Raw genomic sequence first — 19,382 nt, forward strand, 5'->3', positions numbered from 1 at the left:
CTTATAATCTGCCAAATTTCATTAACATTCACTTACTAATTTAAAAGTTATAGCATGAAAACTATAACAAGCACAATATGAGGTTATGACCGACCTCATATTGAAAGAGTTAATTAAATAAAAATTATTTAGTGCATTACTACCATTAAGACCCGGGTAAGTACTTTATTTCTTGTTTTTCATGTTTATTTTTTATTATAAAAGTAACTAATAAGTAAAAATATCTCTGAGTTAGATTAGGTAAAATAAATAATAGTATAATAAAAATGTTTTACAAGACACGCACGTGAGCAGCTTGTGGGTAATGTAATACAACTACATAATCGAAGCTCCATGTTCCTCAAGTGATTTACAACTTATAATGGTAAAAATAGTAGTTGGACATGGTTCAAAGGGCAATAAAAAAATAAAATTTAGTATAAATAAATGTATACTGTTACGAGTTTAAAGCTACTTATGATAAACGGATTTAGTTTCATATTACAATTTAGAGTTATTCTAGAAGGAAAATAAGGGTAATTTAGATTTATTTTTTGTATTTTTTGACCAACCGTGTATAGAGCTAGGGTAGAGAAAATAACAGATGAAATGTAAAGTTTTACTGAAAACAAACATTTGAAATGTATTTAGAAAGTTTTAGAGATTATGCAAATGAAATTTGAGATTTTTGAGATGAATAAAAATATTTTAAATTTTAACATGAAAATCACTTTACTCACGGACTACGCAAAACGAATACTCTTTATATTCATGGACAAATCTTTTTTTTTAGTTTATTTAAAATATTTGACTAGAAAAATATTATTTTTGTACGTCAAAAACCTATAATGTTTACTGAAAGTCTGCCAAATTTTGTGAAATTATACATACTATATTAAAAGTTAGTAGTATCAAAACTATAAAGACTTTAAACAAGTGCAAAGAGGTCACGTGGTCTGTCAAATCAACCGAGTCTGTGTTGAGAGAGTTAATGAATTTTGACATGCACATTTGTCAAATGGATTGAAGTGGTATGGAACCTGTATGGAAAAGCTTAAACTACATTAACAAACTGAATAAAATATAAAACTGTTGGTATAGGATAAAAGTTTTGTATCTTTTACAGGGCTTGACATAGCCTGTTTCCCAACATCCCAGAAATGCCTTAAATGCTTCCCAGAACACTTGAAACTTCTATATAGATGTTTAAAAATTCAGAAAATAGCTAAAATGGGATAGAAAAAATATATCATTTAAAAAAAATGCTTCACCACTGTTAACATGGCATCATCAGGTACTTATCACAACTAACCACAACAGTTAAATACACCCAATTGGTGTAATAATAATATAAACATATTCCTTGTGTTTTATTTATTAAAGGTTTGTATTCCTTTATTAAAATGGCTTATTTTATTTTATGTTTATTAATATTAGGTTCTCAACAAATAATTTAAAAAATTTTATTTTCACTTAAATGTTAGTAGACAAGTGATGGAGCATGTCCATGTTCCACTATTCTAGTACTTAAATTTCTACCAATCTTCCCCATATTATTACAGTCCATACATTCTACACTGTAAACTACTTCTTTCTCAATAGTAGTTGTTTGAATTCCTTTTTTCTTTTCTTTTTTCTACATTATATTAAACTTTTTTTCCTGCATTGGAAGTTTATACATCCTTTCTGTTTCTTTCCCAAGCCTTTTTATCATATTTGATAGACCGTGTACATAAGGAATTACACAATAAACTAAATCATCTGAATGACTTTTTTTTTCTTATGTCAACCTATCAGTCTTAAGTGTTTTCTAACCACATTAATAGGATAATCATTCCTTTTCACCAATACATTTTCCAGGTAATGTACTCCCTTATCCAGCTCATCTTTTGAACTACAATTAGTTTTTGCAATAGCCAGTAAAGTTTTTATGATTCCTATTTCTTGAAACTTGTGATGAAATTTTGATTAACTTTGATGCGGTGTTAGACTAAAGTCGAAAGAAGGCAGCCAAAGAGGAGGAAATGATTATGATGGTATTGATAGTAGTAGTGGTAGCTTAAACATTTATGTATTATTGTTTAACTTTAGTACTGGAGTATATTATTAGTAAAATGATTCTGGACAAGTTGATGTGGGGAAATTACAAAATGCATATGAGATGCTTAAAAAACAGAACAGGTGTTTTCCAAGGTTGTATTGAGTCTTGCTTTAAAACACATTTTCTGTATTTACAGGTACAAAAAGCTGGTAGACATATTTGTTAAGTATTTTTAATAACTAATTTTGTATACCCTAGTCCTGAGAATGTTCCTAGACTTTTTGATTTGATTGAAGTGAAAGACACCCGAGTTTTGCCTGCTTTTTATTTTGCTTTACGTGATACACTGGTTGCAAACAACTTAGAACAGGCAACTCGTATTGGTCTGCAAGGAAAGAAAAGACACAGAGTAGTGACATTAAAAGGAGAACTCATTGATTTATCAGGTTAGTGTGAACACTAAATTTTAAATTGTATTACTAAGCACTATTCATGTGTACAGTATAAGAAAATATCATTCTTAATTTTTGCAGTTAATGTACTAAATTTTATGTTTGATTATTTAATGTGATAAAAGATTCAGATATATGATTATGTAAAGCTTAACAACCAAAACGAGAAGATATTTATAGCATCTGCTATAAATATCTCAACTAATATATTCTAATATTTGCCACATTCCAGTAGTAAAATATATTGTTGAATTATTACTATTGGACTAAAGTATAGCTCCCTCTAGCTGCTTTTTTTTAGTTATTTAATTTGTGTTTAGCTAAATTCAATTGTCTAGTTGTGTAAAGATTTGAAAGCTTAACAAATTTTTTAATAATAGGAACCATGAGTGGTGGTGGTGGAAAAGCTGCTTCTGGAAGAATGGGAACTGCTGCTGTCAATTCAGACATTACTCCTGATGAACTTACAGCTATGATTACTAAACTAGAAGAGATGAGAAAGATAACTGAAGATCTTAAGGAAAGGAAGATAATGCTGGAAGAGAAGATGGAACAACTAAACAAAGAACTTGTTGCATTACGCCATTCTGAACAAAAGCATAGACTGGAGGTAGAGGTAAGAATGACTCAAGTATAATAATTAAATAAAACTCTTTTTTTTTACTATTTTATCCCAAACAGAAACATACTGAAGATGAAATTGTAAGTCACAAAAGTAATGTTACTCAAAATGAAATTTTAGCATTGTATAATTATTAAGAAAAACAGAAACTGAAAAATAGTATTGTAGTAACAGAAGCAAATACCCATATTAACCCTTTCATTACCACCTTGGTAGATTACACCAACCACCCCAATGTAACTATCAATTTCCATGCTATAAATTTTAACATATTTTGTGTATCTTCATAAAATGTTTCAATGTTAATGTGACACTGTAATATAATACCATTGATAGCAAAACAAGCATGGGACCATAATATGACACCATTGATAGTAAACAAGCATGGGTGACACAATAATGAGATTCCCACAGAGTTTATCATAATTTCAGCTCCAAGAACGCAGTAGGAGAGGATTTATTGGCTTGTTTACAGTGCAATGGTTACAACAAGAATTGTCTAAAGTAATAAAAATGTGGGAAAATGTTTATTATATGGCTGTGTACCAAGTCCAGGCCAATCCAATAAACTTTGTAGGTATTTGGATGTTAGTATGTTAGTTATCCTCCATGGGTGGTCAGAATTTAGCAGTATAGGTGTACAAAGTAACTTAGTGCGAATGAACCTATGTATGTATATATATATGTATGTATGTATGTGTGTGTGTGTGTTTGTATGTATGTATGTGTATATATGTTTATATAAAGCACAGAAATCTGTGTCTGTCTGTTTGTCCATTATATAATTGCTCCTGGGTTGCTGTGCCAATCTCAACCAAACTATGTAGGATGATAGTTTGGAACAAGGGGCATGTTAATGGGGGGTTCACAACGCTCTCCATCCCCCATTATTGGTGTTATTGTGCATTTATTATCTTTGAGGTAAGTTAACTTTAACTACATTTATAGATGGTGCCATGTTCTTACACCAAAGAGAAAAAACTTTATTAAATTTTCTATAACAAAACACATACAGTGTGGGGGAGGGCACACAAATGTCTTGTATATCTAGGAGAGTGCACTAGTACTCTCTATGGATGAATACAATGAAAAAAATGGCCACCATTATTGCAATAATACATAAACTCAGGTGAATTTTTGACTCAAACAGCCACAATAAGGCTGATATGAATAGCTGTTTCTCGAGTTATACCCACATCCTACTTTGACCCATGACCTTTCAACTTTGGTATGCAAGACACTCCTGCAGCCAATGACCATCAATTAATTAATCACATGAAACACTGTGGAAGGACATTAAGAGCTGGTAACAGAAAGCACACCTACTGTCACTACTTTGGCTGCTACCTCTTCCTACAAAGTCACCCTAACCATCGCACAGTGTATTCCATATTTTAAGTACATAGATATTGAGTTCCTTAAAACTTATACAAAACTTTAGGTGAGGTAATCATGAATACTATAATAATATGTTATAAATAAATTGTGTGAAAGTTAGTATTTTTGTGTTATTTACCATAGCATCCACCCCCACATTTTTTAAGTTTGTAACCCAGATAAAGGACGGGTACCTCAGCTTGTAAACAGATAAATTAATATATATATAGAAAAATAGTGATTTTTAGTACTTATGATGTTACAAAATTGATTTGTGTTCACATGTCTTACTTGCTAAGCCTCGCTGTAAGCTTCATGTATTATCTCAACTAAAGGGGAAGACATTATTTTTTGTATATTTCAAAGAAAACCAATATTTATGAAATTACTATACTGTTATGTATAAAATTGCTAATTTATCTCACTTTCTATCTAAGCTATATGTGGGTTAAAAAAAATCTATTTCTGTTTAGAGCAATGACTTAGTCAACAGACTAAGTAAAACATTTCTAGTAAAACTGTAACTTTCCCATTTAACCCAATTACAATAGACTGTCAGATTTACCTAACTTGGAATGTGCTCTTTCTGTTGGTTATAAATATGCACTTAAGAGAAGTAGGCATGAATAAACAAGAGGTTTCAAAAGAATGAAGTAGTGGGAGGGGCTACTCTGGCGGCTTTGCTAAATATATTGGTATCTAAGCAAATCAAGAAGTTTGGAGGTTCTTATTTTATATTCTAGCTTGTCAATCTCAAAATTTTAGTTTCTAAATCACTATCCACCAACTCTGGTGGGTTTGCTAAATATATTGGTATCTCAGCAAATCAAGAAGTTTGGAGGTTCTTATTTTATATTCTAGCTTGTCAATTTCAAAATTTTAGTTTCTAAATCACTAACCGCTAACTCTGGTGGGTTTGTTAAATATATTGGTATCTAAGCAAATCAAGAAGTTTGGAGGTTCTTATTTTATATTCTAGCTTGTCAATTTCAAAATTTTAGTTTCTAAATCACTAACCGCTAACTCTGGTGGGTTTGTTAAATATATTGGTATCTAAGCAAATCAAGAAGTTTGGAGGTTCTTATTTTATATTCTAGCTTGTCAAATCTCAAAATTTTAGTTTCTAAATCACTAACCACTACAGACATTGTAAGGTTGGTGTAATACTATATAAACTGACCAGTAAGACAAGACGACATGTGACACACAAAAAAAGGATATTTAACATTTTGTTTTTGATATTTTCTTTCAAATTAAGAAACTAAAACATATATAGTATTCAAATTTAAATTATAAACTATGTTTTGATTGTGAATTTGATTGATATACATTGATAATAAAGTTGTTTAAATAAGTTTTGAAAATAACTAAAATGTATGTAGGCACTCTTTGACTTGTTAGTAGTGAGAGGGATAATGAACTTGTAGTGAGTCCTGAACAAAAAATATGTTGAAGATAAGATAAGTAATTTTAAAAAATCTATTTCAGTAATGATGGTGTTACAATACTTGGCTGGTTTTATTAATGAAAACATGATAAAAGGGGTTTGATTTCTATATTTTTCCTGAACGTTTAATTTTGAGATTATTTACCCTATCAATAAGTTTCAGTACATTCAAGTAATTTGTATTTGTACTTGTTTTCATTGCATAGAGACTAAATTTGTTGGTGTAAGTGGCTGGAAATTTTGATACTTTTTATTTTCAGCACAAGATTTTACTAAGTAGTAAAACGCACCTTTAATGTGTAACTCCTACTTTTTATGTAAAAGCCAAACTCTTTAATGTAAATTGTGTTTTCTGCAGTGGTACATGTCATATTTGCCTAATATGTTTCAGAATACTGTAGTTAATGTTAGAAGCAGGCTTCATACTTTCCCATACATAATTACATATATCAAACCACTACAACTGTAAGGGCACTATGAATATTTTATTTGTAGAAAAATAAAAAAAATTAAATATTGTAAACTGTAACTTATGGCTTTTTTTTCTAAATAGTTTTTTTAGCAGCATTATGACTAGTATAATAATGTCACTAGAACTTTTACCACCTTTTACTTATTGCTACGAAGTTAAGAGTTATAGATAATTTTGATGCAGTTGTGGTTATATCATCACATTACGTGTAATATTTGTAAATTGATGATGTTTATTATCGCGTGTCTTTTAAATGTTCTTTTTTTCCTTTGTTTTTGAACTTTTTTCTTCAACTTAAAGAAGTTTCATTGAACTTCTGCTTTGAATGCATAGGGATTACTTTAAAGCCCACAAGAAGGTACATTAAGTACTAATAGTTAGTTAAGAAACCCTTGATAAATTACAGATTGCATATAAATCAAATATTCTATGATTAATTAGCAGCAAACTTAAATACAATAGGTTAAGACATTACTAAAGATTTCAGGATAATTTGTTTTTTGTGGCTCTGTAATTTAAATCATCCTTATGAAAGTTATGTTTAATTATTTTTCTAACATAGGCACTCTCAACCCAGGAACGTTCACTTACCCAGCAGGAAAAAGAACAGCAAGAGCGTGTTAAAACCTCTGCCCCAGATAAAAATCAGATGAAGAAACTGGAGAAGGTTGTGGTAGAGGCTACAAGTGGTAAATGTTTTTGAACATTTATGATTAGTAAAAGCTGTAGACAGAATTTTTAATACATTTATGGTAGTAAAAGCTGTAGACAGAATTTTTAATACATTTATGGTAGTAAAAGCTGTAGACAGAATTTTTAATACATTTATGGTAGTAAAAGCTGTAGACAGAATTTTTAATACATTTTTATCAGTGGGTCCATTTCAAATTGGGTAGTTTCACTGTAGATCACCAAGTAATATTTAAAAATAAAGCCCCCTCCAGAATAAATCCTATAATATTTTCATGTAATATGCTACTGTACTGATCTAATAGCTGTTGTATCATTCCAATCCCAACAACTTCTGTGAATAACATGCATAGTGTGGTGATATGATTTGAATGACAGCACAGTTAATGAAGAACCACAGTAAATGGAACAAACTATTTCAAGACTTGATACTAGAAAAACTAGTTTTGCCTCCTTCATGTGTTTTCTTCAGTTTCGTATTGTCTTCTGGAAAACTGGTCAAATGTTTAAATGATTCCAGAACTTTGAATCCCCTCAAAGACACAGATGGTCAGAAGACCATTTCACATAAAGTATCTTTGGCAGGCTTTTGATTAAATAACTTTTGATGTAGTTATCCATTTTGTATAAAATTATTGCTGATTTTCTATAGATTTGATCTTATAAACTGTTATATGAAGAAAAAATGGCATTGTTTGTGCTTCCATGTATAATTTTTTTTTATGTTCAGAAACTTTTGTATCAACACATTATGGTTTCACCAACATAATGTTTCTCACAGGACTTGCACGATATATAAACAAAACACCTTTATCTTCAGGTGTTATTCTATTTGAAGCTGGGTTATTTTCAGTGGTCTTCAGATCTTTTCAACATAATATGAATGATGGTGCAGATTATAATTGTGCTGACCTTTTTTTTATTTTAATGTGGTAATTTTGCATTTATGAAAGCATAATATGTTACTGTGTGAATTAAAACTATATTGATATGTTTTCATTTAGACACATTCAAGTTGGTAATTTATAATATGGATAAAGAAAGTTAAAGAATCTTCCCTCCATTTTCTTCCCCCCTCCACAGAGCTCTTCACAAGCTGGTGCCTAAGGTTCTATAATTAATGTTTTTGGGTTAAACATGTTTATACTTTATTCTTGTTTTCAGATGCACCCACTTTTATCTTATTTGTTGCCCTCTTATATAACCACATTATTGTTGACTTAAAAAGTTTATTTTTGATGTTTTATGTTCCTTTTGTATCCTTTAGCATTATTACATATCGTAACACATGTCAATAGGTGTTCTCCGGGTGTCCTCAGCAACGAGATTTTAGTTGTTGTCAGAACATTGGGACATTTGCCTACTACACTAAGCCTGATAAAACAAGGCAGTTTGGCTTATATTTTAAAAGATTATTAAACCTTTCTAATATGTATTTTAAAACATAACTAACATATGATTAACTAAAATATAAAACTAAAACCTGAATGAAATTTAATTGTCTATCTGTAACAATTATAGGTGAGAAATAATGCTAAAGTGCTACAGAGATCACAAGCAGGAACAATGCTAAGAGCATTTGACATGTTTTTTATGGAACTCTTCATTCCAATTTTAAAATGACTGTTGGGAAATAGTATTTCAAAATGTGGCTTTCTGTTGGTTACAAACATTTAACTTAACTAAGTATAATTGGCTGAGAAATATCAACAGTATGCATAGAGAGTGAATGTGGCATCTGTCAAAAGTTCTAAGAAATTTATTTCTATTTTCTCCCAACATCCACTAACAAACTTGAAAGGAAAATGTGTGAACAAAGTAATTAACCTAGATTCTTCCTATATACAAAAGCTTTAGTATATTCAAGGCCTTCTCAACTTATTAAGGCCAATTATTAAAACTTTGTGCATAACTAACTGAAGTTGTGTGTCAAACTGAAGTTAAAGATTTTTTCTTGAAGGTTTCTTTTGAAATAAAGGAATTATATCTTAGATCATATAAAACTTTGGACTGTAATGTAAATGTTAATGCTAATTTTATTGTATACATTGATAGTAAGATTGCTTAATTAAATTTTGAATGTAACAAGGTAAAATCTTGTGACATGCGTAGTACAGGGGTATCTGTAATTGTAGGGTTAACAGGAGGTTTGTAGGTGAGAAACAATACAGAATTATTTTTCTAGATAAATCCTACAATCAGTCATTGGCTATCTAGTTTTCACAGGAATTGGAGGGTTAAAGAAAGCTTTCTTTGCAAGGTTATGTATCGGTTACAATTTCATTACACAGTTTTCTTAGGGAATGACTTGTAATTGAATGAATAGTGTGACAGTTTCTCATATGTTACTTTTATATGGTTGCTATATGACATACAGCAGCAACTTGCACAAATATTCACCCCCCAGCAAAGTTTCCAAAGATATTGTTGTCATCTGAGCTTGCAGTAATGAAACTTTCAAATGCAACTTTATATTTAGAATCTACACAATCTACTCCAAATTAAGAAAGCTCTGATATTACGTAAGTTAGATTTTCAAATAAAATTAGAATATTCTCAGTTACATAGGTATTCAACCCCTTTGCTATGGCAACCTTAAATCAGTTCAGGTGCAGAATATTAGTTTGAAAGGTCACAAAATTAGTGTAGTGATCTCTGTCTGTGTGTAAACAAAGTGGTTTAACTTGACTTCAGACTAAATGCATCTGTTCAAGCCACAACTCGTATTGTGATATGACAAACCAATGACGACCAAGGAGCTTTCCAAATGAGTCAGGGATAAAATAGTAGAGAAGCGGAGATCAGGAGAAGATTACAAGAACATTTCAAAGTCACTGATTATCCCTTTGAATACAGTGAATTCCATCATTAAGAAATGGAATGTGTTTCATACCACCCAGTCACTACCGAGATAAGGCTGCCCTTCCAAACTAAGCAGCCAGGTAAGCAGGAAACTGGTTAGGGATGCCACTGTGAAGCCAACAGTGACTTTGAAAAGTTTGCAAAGTTCCATGTCTGAGATGGGAGTCAGTGTTCATATGTCGACAATATCCCGGCCCCTATACAAAACTGGCCTGTATGGGCGATTGGCATGAAATTAGCCATTACTGAACTAGAATCATCTTAAGTCTCGTATGGAGTTTGCAACAAAGCATGTAAATGATACTACAAACAGGTGGCAGGTTTTGTGGTCAGACGAGGCAAAAATTGAGCATTTTGGTCAAAATTCAAAGTGCTACATCTGGTGCAAGCCCAACACAGCACATTAATCAGTCAACACCATTCCAACTGTTAAGTACGGTGGTAGCAGCATCATGTTATGGGGATGCATTTCATCAGCAGGGACTGGGAAGCTTGACAGGGTTGAGGGAAAGATGGATGGTGCAAAGAACAGACAAATCCTAGAAGAAAACCTACATGAGTCAGCCAAGTATCTAAAGCTGGATCGAAAATTCACATTTCAGCAGGACAGTGATCTGAATCACAAGGCCAAAACCACACTAGAGTGGTTTCGAAAGAAGAAAGTGAATGTCCTGGAGTGGCCCAGTCAAAGTCCTGACTTGAATCCAGTGTAAAATGTATGGCGAGACTTGATGATTGCAGTCCATCAATGATCCCCAATGAACTTGTCAGAATTGGAACAATCTTGTTAGGAAGAATAGGCAAAAATTACACCATCCCATTGTGCAAAGCTGGTAGAGACCTATCGAAAAAGACTCACAGCAGTAATTACTGCCGAAGGTGCTTCCACCAAATACTGACTTAGGGGAGTGAATACTTATGCAATCAGCAAATTTCAATTTATATATTTTCTTTGCACGCTTTGCTGACATTCAACCTCCTTCACATATAATGATAAGTTTGTTCATTAGAGTTTTGAATAAAAACAAGTTCATTAGAAAAATTGTTTACATTATTTGTATTTCATCAAAATGGGGTGAATACTTTTGCAAGGCACCGCATATCTCAGTAAACAAAGAAAATTGAAGGCTATTAAAAAGAGACTATGGGTTAGTAAAATCTGTAATGAGTAATTTAAATTAAACTCAGGACATTAGAGAGAGATGATGAAAAAAATAGAAAATGGGTAAGGCTTAGCAAACAATATCACAATGCACATACAAGGGTGATTGGGAATTTATTTAAATATTTATTTTTAACAGTGCTTCCACGGGCCAGGCACCCAGGATTTGGGCTCTATGGCAGATCTTAATATATAACATCATTATGGAAGGAGCTAAAACCTATTTTTAGCTTTTTCAGGTTGAACTAAAATTCCACATAAAGTTTTACAAAAAATTTGTAGATATAGTGATGCTATCGCAAGTTTTTGACTCCCATAGTATGCAGTAGTAAACTTAGTTTTTTTGGTGGACATTCACCTTAGAAGATGTACCTGTGATGCTGTGTTGTTGACTTACCTTCTCAGCCTCTTGGTTAAGATCAAGCGTAGTTTATTGTGTTCTTGGCTATATGTTCACGTTCTTGTTCTCTGTTTTCAGTGTAGATATGAAGGCCTTGATCTTGGCATCAGTGGGATAATTCTCATCACCTTGATCAATGTTACTATTCTTCTTGAACTCCACAAGACTCTGAGCAGGTGCAGCTGAGTAATTGGATGCTGCAACAATTTCAGTAATGATCATTGATATGGCTTTTGAATATCTATGGGTTTCAACTGCAATATACCATGCTTCTTGTACTTTGCTCTCAAAAATGTAATTCATGTTCAAATCTCAGTATCACTTGGCAAATCCAGTCGACCGGGGTTATTTGCTCTTCAAGCATTCTTCTTAGTCTCATTTTGTTACGCTTGTCATTAATGCTTCTCATAAACATCTTGTCAATATTATCTTTGAAATTGTCAATGTATTTCGATCCATTGACAAGACTATATGCAGGTTGCTTTGCCCAACCACGGGAGATTGTTTTGGGGATGAAATCGTTGTCATCGTAATCCAAGTCAGAATCATTTGCTGATGATGCTATTTCATCTCGTTTCATAGTATCAGTGAAATCCACATGACCTTGATCAATGAGATCCTTTACATATTTCAACGACACTGTGAGTAAATCATTCTTTGCTCTACCACCATGACATATTTTGATCTTTTTTTCCTCACCGTTTGAAATGTGTGCTGGCGTACACCACATTCATTGTCTTTTTCAACAAATTCATTCATTGCTTCCAGTGGAGATTGTTGTGTTTTGCGGTTGTGTTGTATGTACCTCAATGCATGTGTTGTGAATGTACGTTTTGTCACAGGTCTTTGTAGCTCACAATGATTGCTATCATTCATCGGCTCTGGTTTGTTTTGTTCATCAATAACATCACTTTCACCATCTGAGTTTTCGTCTTTCGCATTTTCATCTTGAGCACCGTTTTCTTGATTATCTACAGATGACACTGGGTGAAATGGGTCCATCAAATCAACTGTGAAAGAGTTCATGCCAGAATACTTTTAAATATGAAATCTAGCTGCATCAAACACCAACTCATTGTATCGAGAAAGCTTCTTTGTTTTCAACCTGAAGCTCGACACTTTCTCACGTTCAAGTGTGAACAAAGATACCACAGTATTTGCTGGTCCACCATTCTTCTGAAGCACTATACATGGAGAGCACTTGGAGAGATTACATTGTTCTCCATATTGACATATTTCAAGATATGATGCATTGCAATATCAAAATGCACATTACTGCATCCTTTTCTGTCTTGTGTGTCTATATACACAAACAATTGCATTTCAAAACTATGGTGGTAAGCTATCAGAAACATTCCAAATATTAGCGATCCATTGTACTATCTTTGCATTGTCCGATAGAACGTACAGTTTGTGAATGTTTGGATGATCCTTTTTCATTTGCATCAAACCAACTTTGAACGGTGAGAAGACAACGATCCAATCCTGCTGTGAATCATCACTGGAAATATCATCGTAATATGAAATCCTGAAAGATCTATCTGAACCATCTACAACGGGGCGAGTATACACCATGGTTCCATGCCAACTCAGCCCTTTCTTTCCGTAATGTTTTCTCACAGAAATACTCGTGTTCGTACTTCATTTTGTAGTCCATGACAATAAGCGCTTCATCAGGTACAAGGTTATCATGAATTGATTGAATCCTCTGACATTGATTCTCCACTCGAATATGATGAGCCAAAAACAACTTGAATTTGTGTGCACAATTCTTCAGCAGTCCATAACAGTCTGAAGGTGCATACTTCAGCAAATAATGAATCGTACAAAACAGCACCTGACATTTTTAACAACTACTGACAATAGCAGCACCTGCTTCAGAAGCTGCACAGCCAAGCGCTTATCAGATGTTGTGACTGGCTGCACAATCACTTGCAATGTGAGCATCAAAATCATACTTTAAGAAATGTTCAAGCCTTGTCAGCATCTTGCAGGATATTTGCTTTACAGCCTTCACTTGGATTCGACTGACAATGTGTTCCAAAACACCAATATTGTCATATAACAATAAACCAGCAGCACAGTCAACAGCCTTTTGACCCTTCTGATTGAATGATGTCAATGCAGAAACTACTTTTGTGAAAGAGCCATGTGATATCCTATCTGCTGCATTCGGTAACTGTTCCAAATAGTCACGATAAATGTACTCTGCTATTTTCTGATGAGTAAAGCGAGGGAAATCATTGTTTTACCATCCACTTCAACCTTTTTTTTGTCCCCCAAGATAAAGCTTTCACATTGATTGGGCTCAAGATGAACTCGCTTACAGTAATGTTATACAGATCATATTGTAGGTTCTAGATAAAACCCAGACTTCAATTAACAAAAGTGCCGTTTTGGCTGTTTCAAAAGCTTTTTATCCCATCTTCAATCTCTTTCATTTCATTGATTGTCATCGACTGATATAGCAGTGCAAGTATAACTTTTCTCCGAATACATTTCTCTGGCAGAGCTTGTTGAACTTTGTTGGCAGATGAGAATAGTTTTGTATCATCAGATATCTTACAAATTTCAATTCCAATCGCATTCATAAGACCATCTGGATCTCCTGGGAGTAACATAGTACATAGAATCCTTAATACAGTCATGCAGAATGCAAGCAATCGATTGTTCTTGTCAAGAGCACTGAAACTTTATGCCTTCCATTGAGCTTCATAATTTAGAAAGTTTGATGTCGCTTTGGATTTGATACCAAAGAACTGCTGAATTGAATAGACATCGTTCCTGGATGCCTGGCCCATGGAAGCACTGTTAAAATTCTGAAATAAAAACTTATATAATAATATAATTTGATTTATTAACTATGTTTTGATGCCAAATTTATTTATATATGTTCATATTAAAGTAGTTTAATTAAATTTGAAATGTAACTCTGAAAATAGTTGACATATGTACTTTGACCTACCTGTATATAGAGGGTTAACTAATAGTATGTTATTAACATTGAACAGTGTTTTTGCGATAATAACACTATCCAAAAACGGATAACCTAATAACCAGGTGTTTGGCTTCTCTATGCCGAAATTCTCCAAAATAGAAACAATTTCAAAAGTTTATAGACTCCTTTATTTTCACTCTGTTAGAAACAAAAAAATATTTTTCCTATTGCCAGGATACAAGAAATCAGCAAATGCTGCATCCCTGGTTGAAGAAAAAGTTCAAAAGTAAGTTTTCACTACAGTTTTGTATTTTGTAATTCTTTTAATATATTGCAATATTTAAAATAATTCTTACTGGTTTATATCCAAACTAATATGTAATAATAAGCTATTTAAATAATGATTTTTACCATGTTGTAAGAATGCTTTTTATTAAACACTTTGCATTTATCTATGGTAAAAAAATAACAGTTTTCTGTACTTTTTTAGTTCACTTTTTTTATCTTCTTGCACTTAATCATCAACGAAGACATTGCAATGGTGCTTTATCAAACAAATTTGTAATAATCATTATAACCTCTGGTCAATATTTTTGTCAATTTTAAGTGATTATACTTTCTTGTGAATACTTGTATTAGCCAAACAGTTTTTTACACATGTTTAAACATCTAAATAGGGACACTATTACTGCATCATGATAAAACAGAATTTTACAAATTAAATGACTCATTATGTTGCAGAATACACAATCAAATACTTGAAATAACTGAAGGGAAGATAGGTGAATCACAGAAGAAAGTAGACTCTCTCAGTAATCAGGTTGATGGTGTGTCTTCAGCCATAACAAAAGCTAATGTTGCAGTGAAAACAGCTATCCGGTTAGTCTGATTTAAATTATGTAATTAGATTTACTCCTTAGCTCCTTTCTTTGCTTATAAAAAGAAGGATTATCTGGATATAGCATAACAAGTGTTTGTTGTGATACTTGTTCAGGATAAAAATCTGTATTGGTCAGAGGTAGTGAGTAACTGGTCCTAAACTGTGATATTGTGATTGAAATGAAACCTTTTTTAAATTTCCTAAGAAACATCAAAAAAGGAGAAGAGAAAGTTACAAGTTTGGAGAAAGAAACTGTAGAAAATACTGATGATTTGGAAAAGTTGAAGAAAGAGCTAGAAAATCTGGAAGTGAAGGCCCAGAAAGTCATGGATGATTTGGATGCATCTGACGTAAGACATTACCACAACTTCTTTAAAAATAATCTTTAAACAAGATCTAACAAACTAGTTGAAAGTGTAACAAACAAATACCATAAACTTTGCTTTTCTCTGAAGTTTAGAACATTTATCATCAAAAAGTCTTTTGTTATAAACTATAACTAATTGAATAAAAAAATCTACTTTCACAAACTAAAAATATGAAGTTAGTAATGTAATATCATTTTCAAAAATGAACTTTGTAATGACTGATAATATTGTTAAATATAGTTTATAAAAAACTTTTCATTATTAATTACATATTTTGTCATATTCATGAAATATTTTTTAACCCTTTCTGGACTGGAGGAATGCCATTAATATATTTTGATTTTTTTTTTCTGTAACATAGTGACAATTTTTATTAACTTTTAACTTAGTACAAACTTTACTTAAACAATATCTAGGTGTCAACAAAATACTTTGTTAATAAAACTACTGACAGATAAAGAAAATGATTTAGAAACAAGACATGGGATGGTAATTTCTTGGCAAATATAAATATGAAAAAATTCTAAAAGAAAAATTGATAAATTAAATTTGGAACTTTTTGAAAACTATTTTCTGAAATGTATTAAATAAATTATATATAATATTCAAATGTCAATTCTGAAATATTTTGAGTAAACAGATTTTTGAAATAGAGTTATATCTTTAACTTAAATTTTGAAGTTTGATGTGCAGGAGTTTACTTGACAATTGAAAGGTGCATATAGATTATATAGTTATTGTTATATCAAAGCTTTTTTTTCCTGTGGAAAGTTAAGTAGCTTGTTTATATTTATAGAAGACATAATAAATGACCAACAAGTAAAGATTTCTCAGCACTGTGTACTCTGTGTTAATTTTGATTTTCATGTGCAGTATAGGCATTTGGTTATATATGGTTATAGGTGAACAAAGGCAAGATGTTTGGACTGTATCAAAGTTATTCAAAGTTAAACTACCATAGAAAAGTTTGTCTTGGTTTTTAGAGGTTGTGTTTTTGTAATTATTTTTTTTTGTTTCATTTATGAAACTATGAATGAAAAATTTTCAGACTGGGATGAATTTGGATAATATTATTAGCCAGAAATAATCAGGTTGCTCTTTCCAAATGTATTTTTTAAAGAAAACTTTAGATATTTAATTGCTCATACAATAAGCATATGCAAGTGTAATTCTGATAACAACCTTCATTGTAAGGAATGATATTAAATTTCTCTGTCACAAAATATTTTAAAACTTTTTTATTTTGTAGAAAGAAAAAGAGAAACTTGAGAAAGAACTTCAAGAAATGTTGCAAGAAATCAATGTAATTAAAGAAAAAGAAAATAAACTAAACAGTGACCACATTGAAGTCAAGAATGAGTTGGATAAATGTACTGCTAAAGTTCGAGATAATGTCAATAAAATCAAGCACTGGGAAAGTCAGGTATGAAGTACACTTTTTACAACTTCTCTCTCTGTATACAAGATACTGGTTTCACTTTGAGGTGTATGTATGTATGTATGTGTGTGTGTGTGTAATTGCTTGCAAAGACAACACAGTTGTAGTAGGTGTCTGTGATTTGTTGGGGATAAATTTCAACAATAAAGACAACACACAATCCACTTGTTTTGAAATAATATATTCAAAACAAGTCAAACCTATGTACAAAAACTCGTTACACTATTGTTTACCACAGTTGAATCTAACACTTTAATAAATAATTTTCTTTTTTTCATCAGAAGTTCACATAGACTGGTTCAATTACTTTAGAACCCAATTGACAAAATGAAGTATTTATTCTTTCCTCTTTTATCACAATACAACAGTGATAAATTCATTTATGTTACCCCGTGGGTTACCACAATTGTATCCAGAGCTTTAAATAATTATCTCCTTTTTCGATGAAGAGGAACCCACTTTGAGACTAATAATGCTTGAAGATAGCTTGAATGGGTAATGAAGAAGAACTTTAATGTAAGTTTAACATAACTGCACATCTGCAACGTTTCGATGAAAAATGTAATGAAATGTGTTCCAAGATGCGACAATAATTTTTTGACGACCTAATATGTAAATAATGCATGGCCAAGAAAAAGTTATCAGAAAGAAAATATATATATATGAATGTGTATTGCCGTAACAATAAGTACCATTTCAAACACCAAAAATTTGAAACTGCTATATCAAAACACGTTAATTACTGTACTTCCAGATTGGGTCATATTTTTTTCTGCATTGCTTGGTCTTCCATTTATTTTTATAAAAAACACCAAACACTAGTTATTACAATCCTAAAATACACATGTTCAGGTGTATTTTAAATTTCTGTAATTATTTACAAAATATTTAGTTTGTAAACTGTGTGCATTTCATCTTTAATTACTGAAAAGCGGACATGATCCTGTGCCCACCCATGCTAATAACATAATCTGTTCAATTTTGTATACTTGATACAGCTTGCTAAGTTGGCTCTTCAGGAAATTGATGGTGAAACTACAGAACCCCTTAGTACACTCTCACCTGAAAACTTGGAGAAAGTAGATACTGAGACATCTCAATATGAAATAACAGTTCTTGAAGAACGACTTCAAAACTTGAAGCCTAACATGGCTGCTATTGCAGAATACAAGAAAAAAGTAAGACTTTCTATGTGTTGTGTTATATTTGAACTCCTGTTTTTAATACAACCAAATGTCTGGGTATAAATAAAAACTATTGATGGACTACTGAAGACAAAATAGGAACATTTTTCTTTTTCTTTTTACACCACAACTATAAATTGTTTTGTCAGCTTTTTTATTTGTAAAAATGGAAACATCATCTGTAATTTTAATACCATATTTTTCCTGATTACTGAAAAGCAATTATAAAATTATTTCCACAGTTGATCTCTGGTGATAATTGAAGAACTTTTTTTATTGTAAATTAATATATTTATTGTTAGGAAAAGTGGATATAATATTTCTCTATAACAAACCAAATGATTTTCTGTTTAGTACATGTCACGAATGTAAAAAATATCTTATAAACATGAATGATTGGCACTTGTGTAATTTTTACAATTGAGTACATAATTAAAATGTGTTTTGTGATTACACAATTAAGTTTATTAAAGCTGTCAACGGCTCCCACTTAAGAACACTATATATATTGAATGTTTGACATAAAAGTGCATTGTAACTTGTAGTGTTTTGAAGTGGAAGCTGTTGATAGCTTTAATAAACTTAATTGTTTAAAAAAAAATGAAACTTTGCATTTTAATTATTTGTTCAATGTTTTATAAGCACTTGGTATATGTTTGTACTAAATATATTAATTATAGTGAAATGTTACAGGACTATAGTCAATATAATTTATCCATACATGTATATATAAGTATTTGTTAGCTCTAGCAATTAATATTTGATGTATTAATGAACTTTTAAACGTATGCAGTGATGCCAGAGCACTATTTGTGTCACAAAAATATATATATAGTCTCATACTAAAAGTTTTAATTCATGAATCATACTATAAATGTAAAAAACAGATTAGTTTTTAAAATAAATCTATTTAATAGGGGTAGATTTCATCAGTATGCTAATCATTCTGTAGCCTTCAGTGTTTCTAGTGTAAATGTTATTGATAGAATCAGTAAAAGACTAGTGTGCTTTAAGTATCCTTTTTGATAAAAGAGTAAGCACAAATGATCACATATAAAGTGTAATAGACT

General features: G+C 31.5%; 1 protein-coding gene across 3 annotated transcripts in view; it reads left to right on the forward strand.

Annotated features, from left to right (window-relative positions):
- Nucleotides 1–19,382, forward strand: part of LOC106463645 (structural maintenance of chromosomes protein 4-like) — a 110,155-nt gene that overhangs the window by 83,195 nt on the left and 7,578 nt on the right. For all 3 annotated transcript variants that reach the window (XM_013923696.2, XM_022391189.1, XM_022391190.1), the window contains exons 17-24: nucleotides 2,279–2,466; nucleotides 2,853–3,088; nucleotides 6,953–7,079; nucleotides 14,677–14,728; nucleotides 15,184–15,321; nucleotides 15,528–15,672; nucleotides 16,940–17,113; nucleotides 18,127–18,306. In XM_013923696.2, coding sequence (XP_013779150.1) covers nucleotides 2,279–2,466; nucleotides 2,853–3,088; nucleotides 6,953–7,079; nucleotides 14,677–14,728; nucleotides 15,184–15,321; nucleotides 15,528–15,672; nucleotides 16,940–17,113; nucleotides 18,127–18,306 — 1,240 coding nt within the window. The remainder of the gene's footprint in view (nucleotides 1–2,278; nucleotides 2,467–2,852; nucleotides 3,089–6,952; nucleotides 7,080–14,676; nucleotides 14,729–15,183; nucleotides 15,322–15,527; nucleotides 15,673–16,939; nucleotides 17,114–18,126; nucleotides 18,307–19,382) is intronic.

The sequence above is a fragment of the Limulus polyphemus genome, unplaced genomic scaffold (genome assembly GCF_000517525.1).
Source record: "Limulus polyphemus unplaced genomic scaffold, Limulus_polyphemus-2.1.2 Scaffold1452, whole genome shotgun sequence".
Taxonomy (NCBI): domain Eukaryota; kingdom Metazoa; phylum Arthropoda; class Merostomata; order Xiphosura; family Limulidae; genus Limulus; species Limulus polyphemus.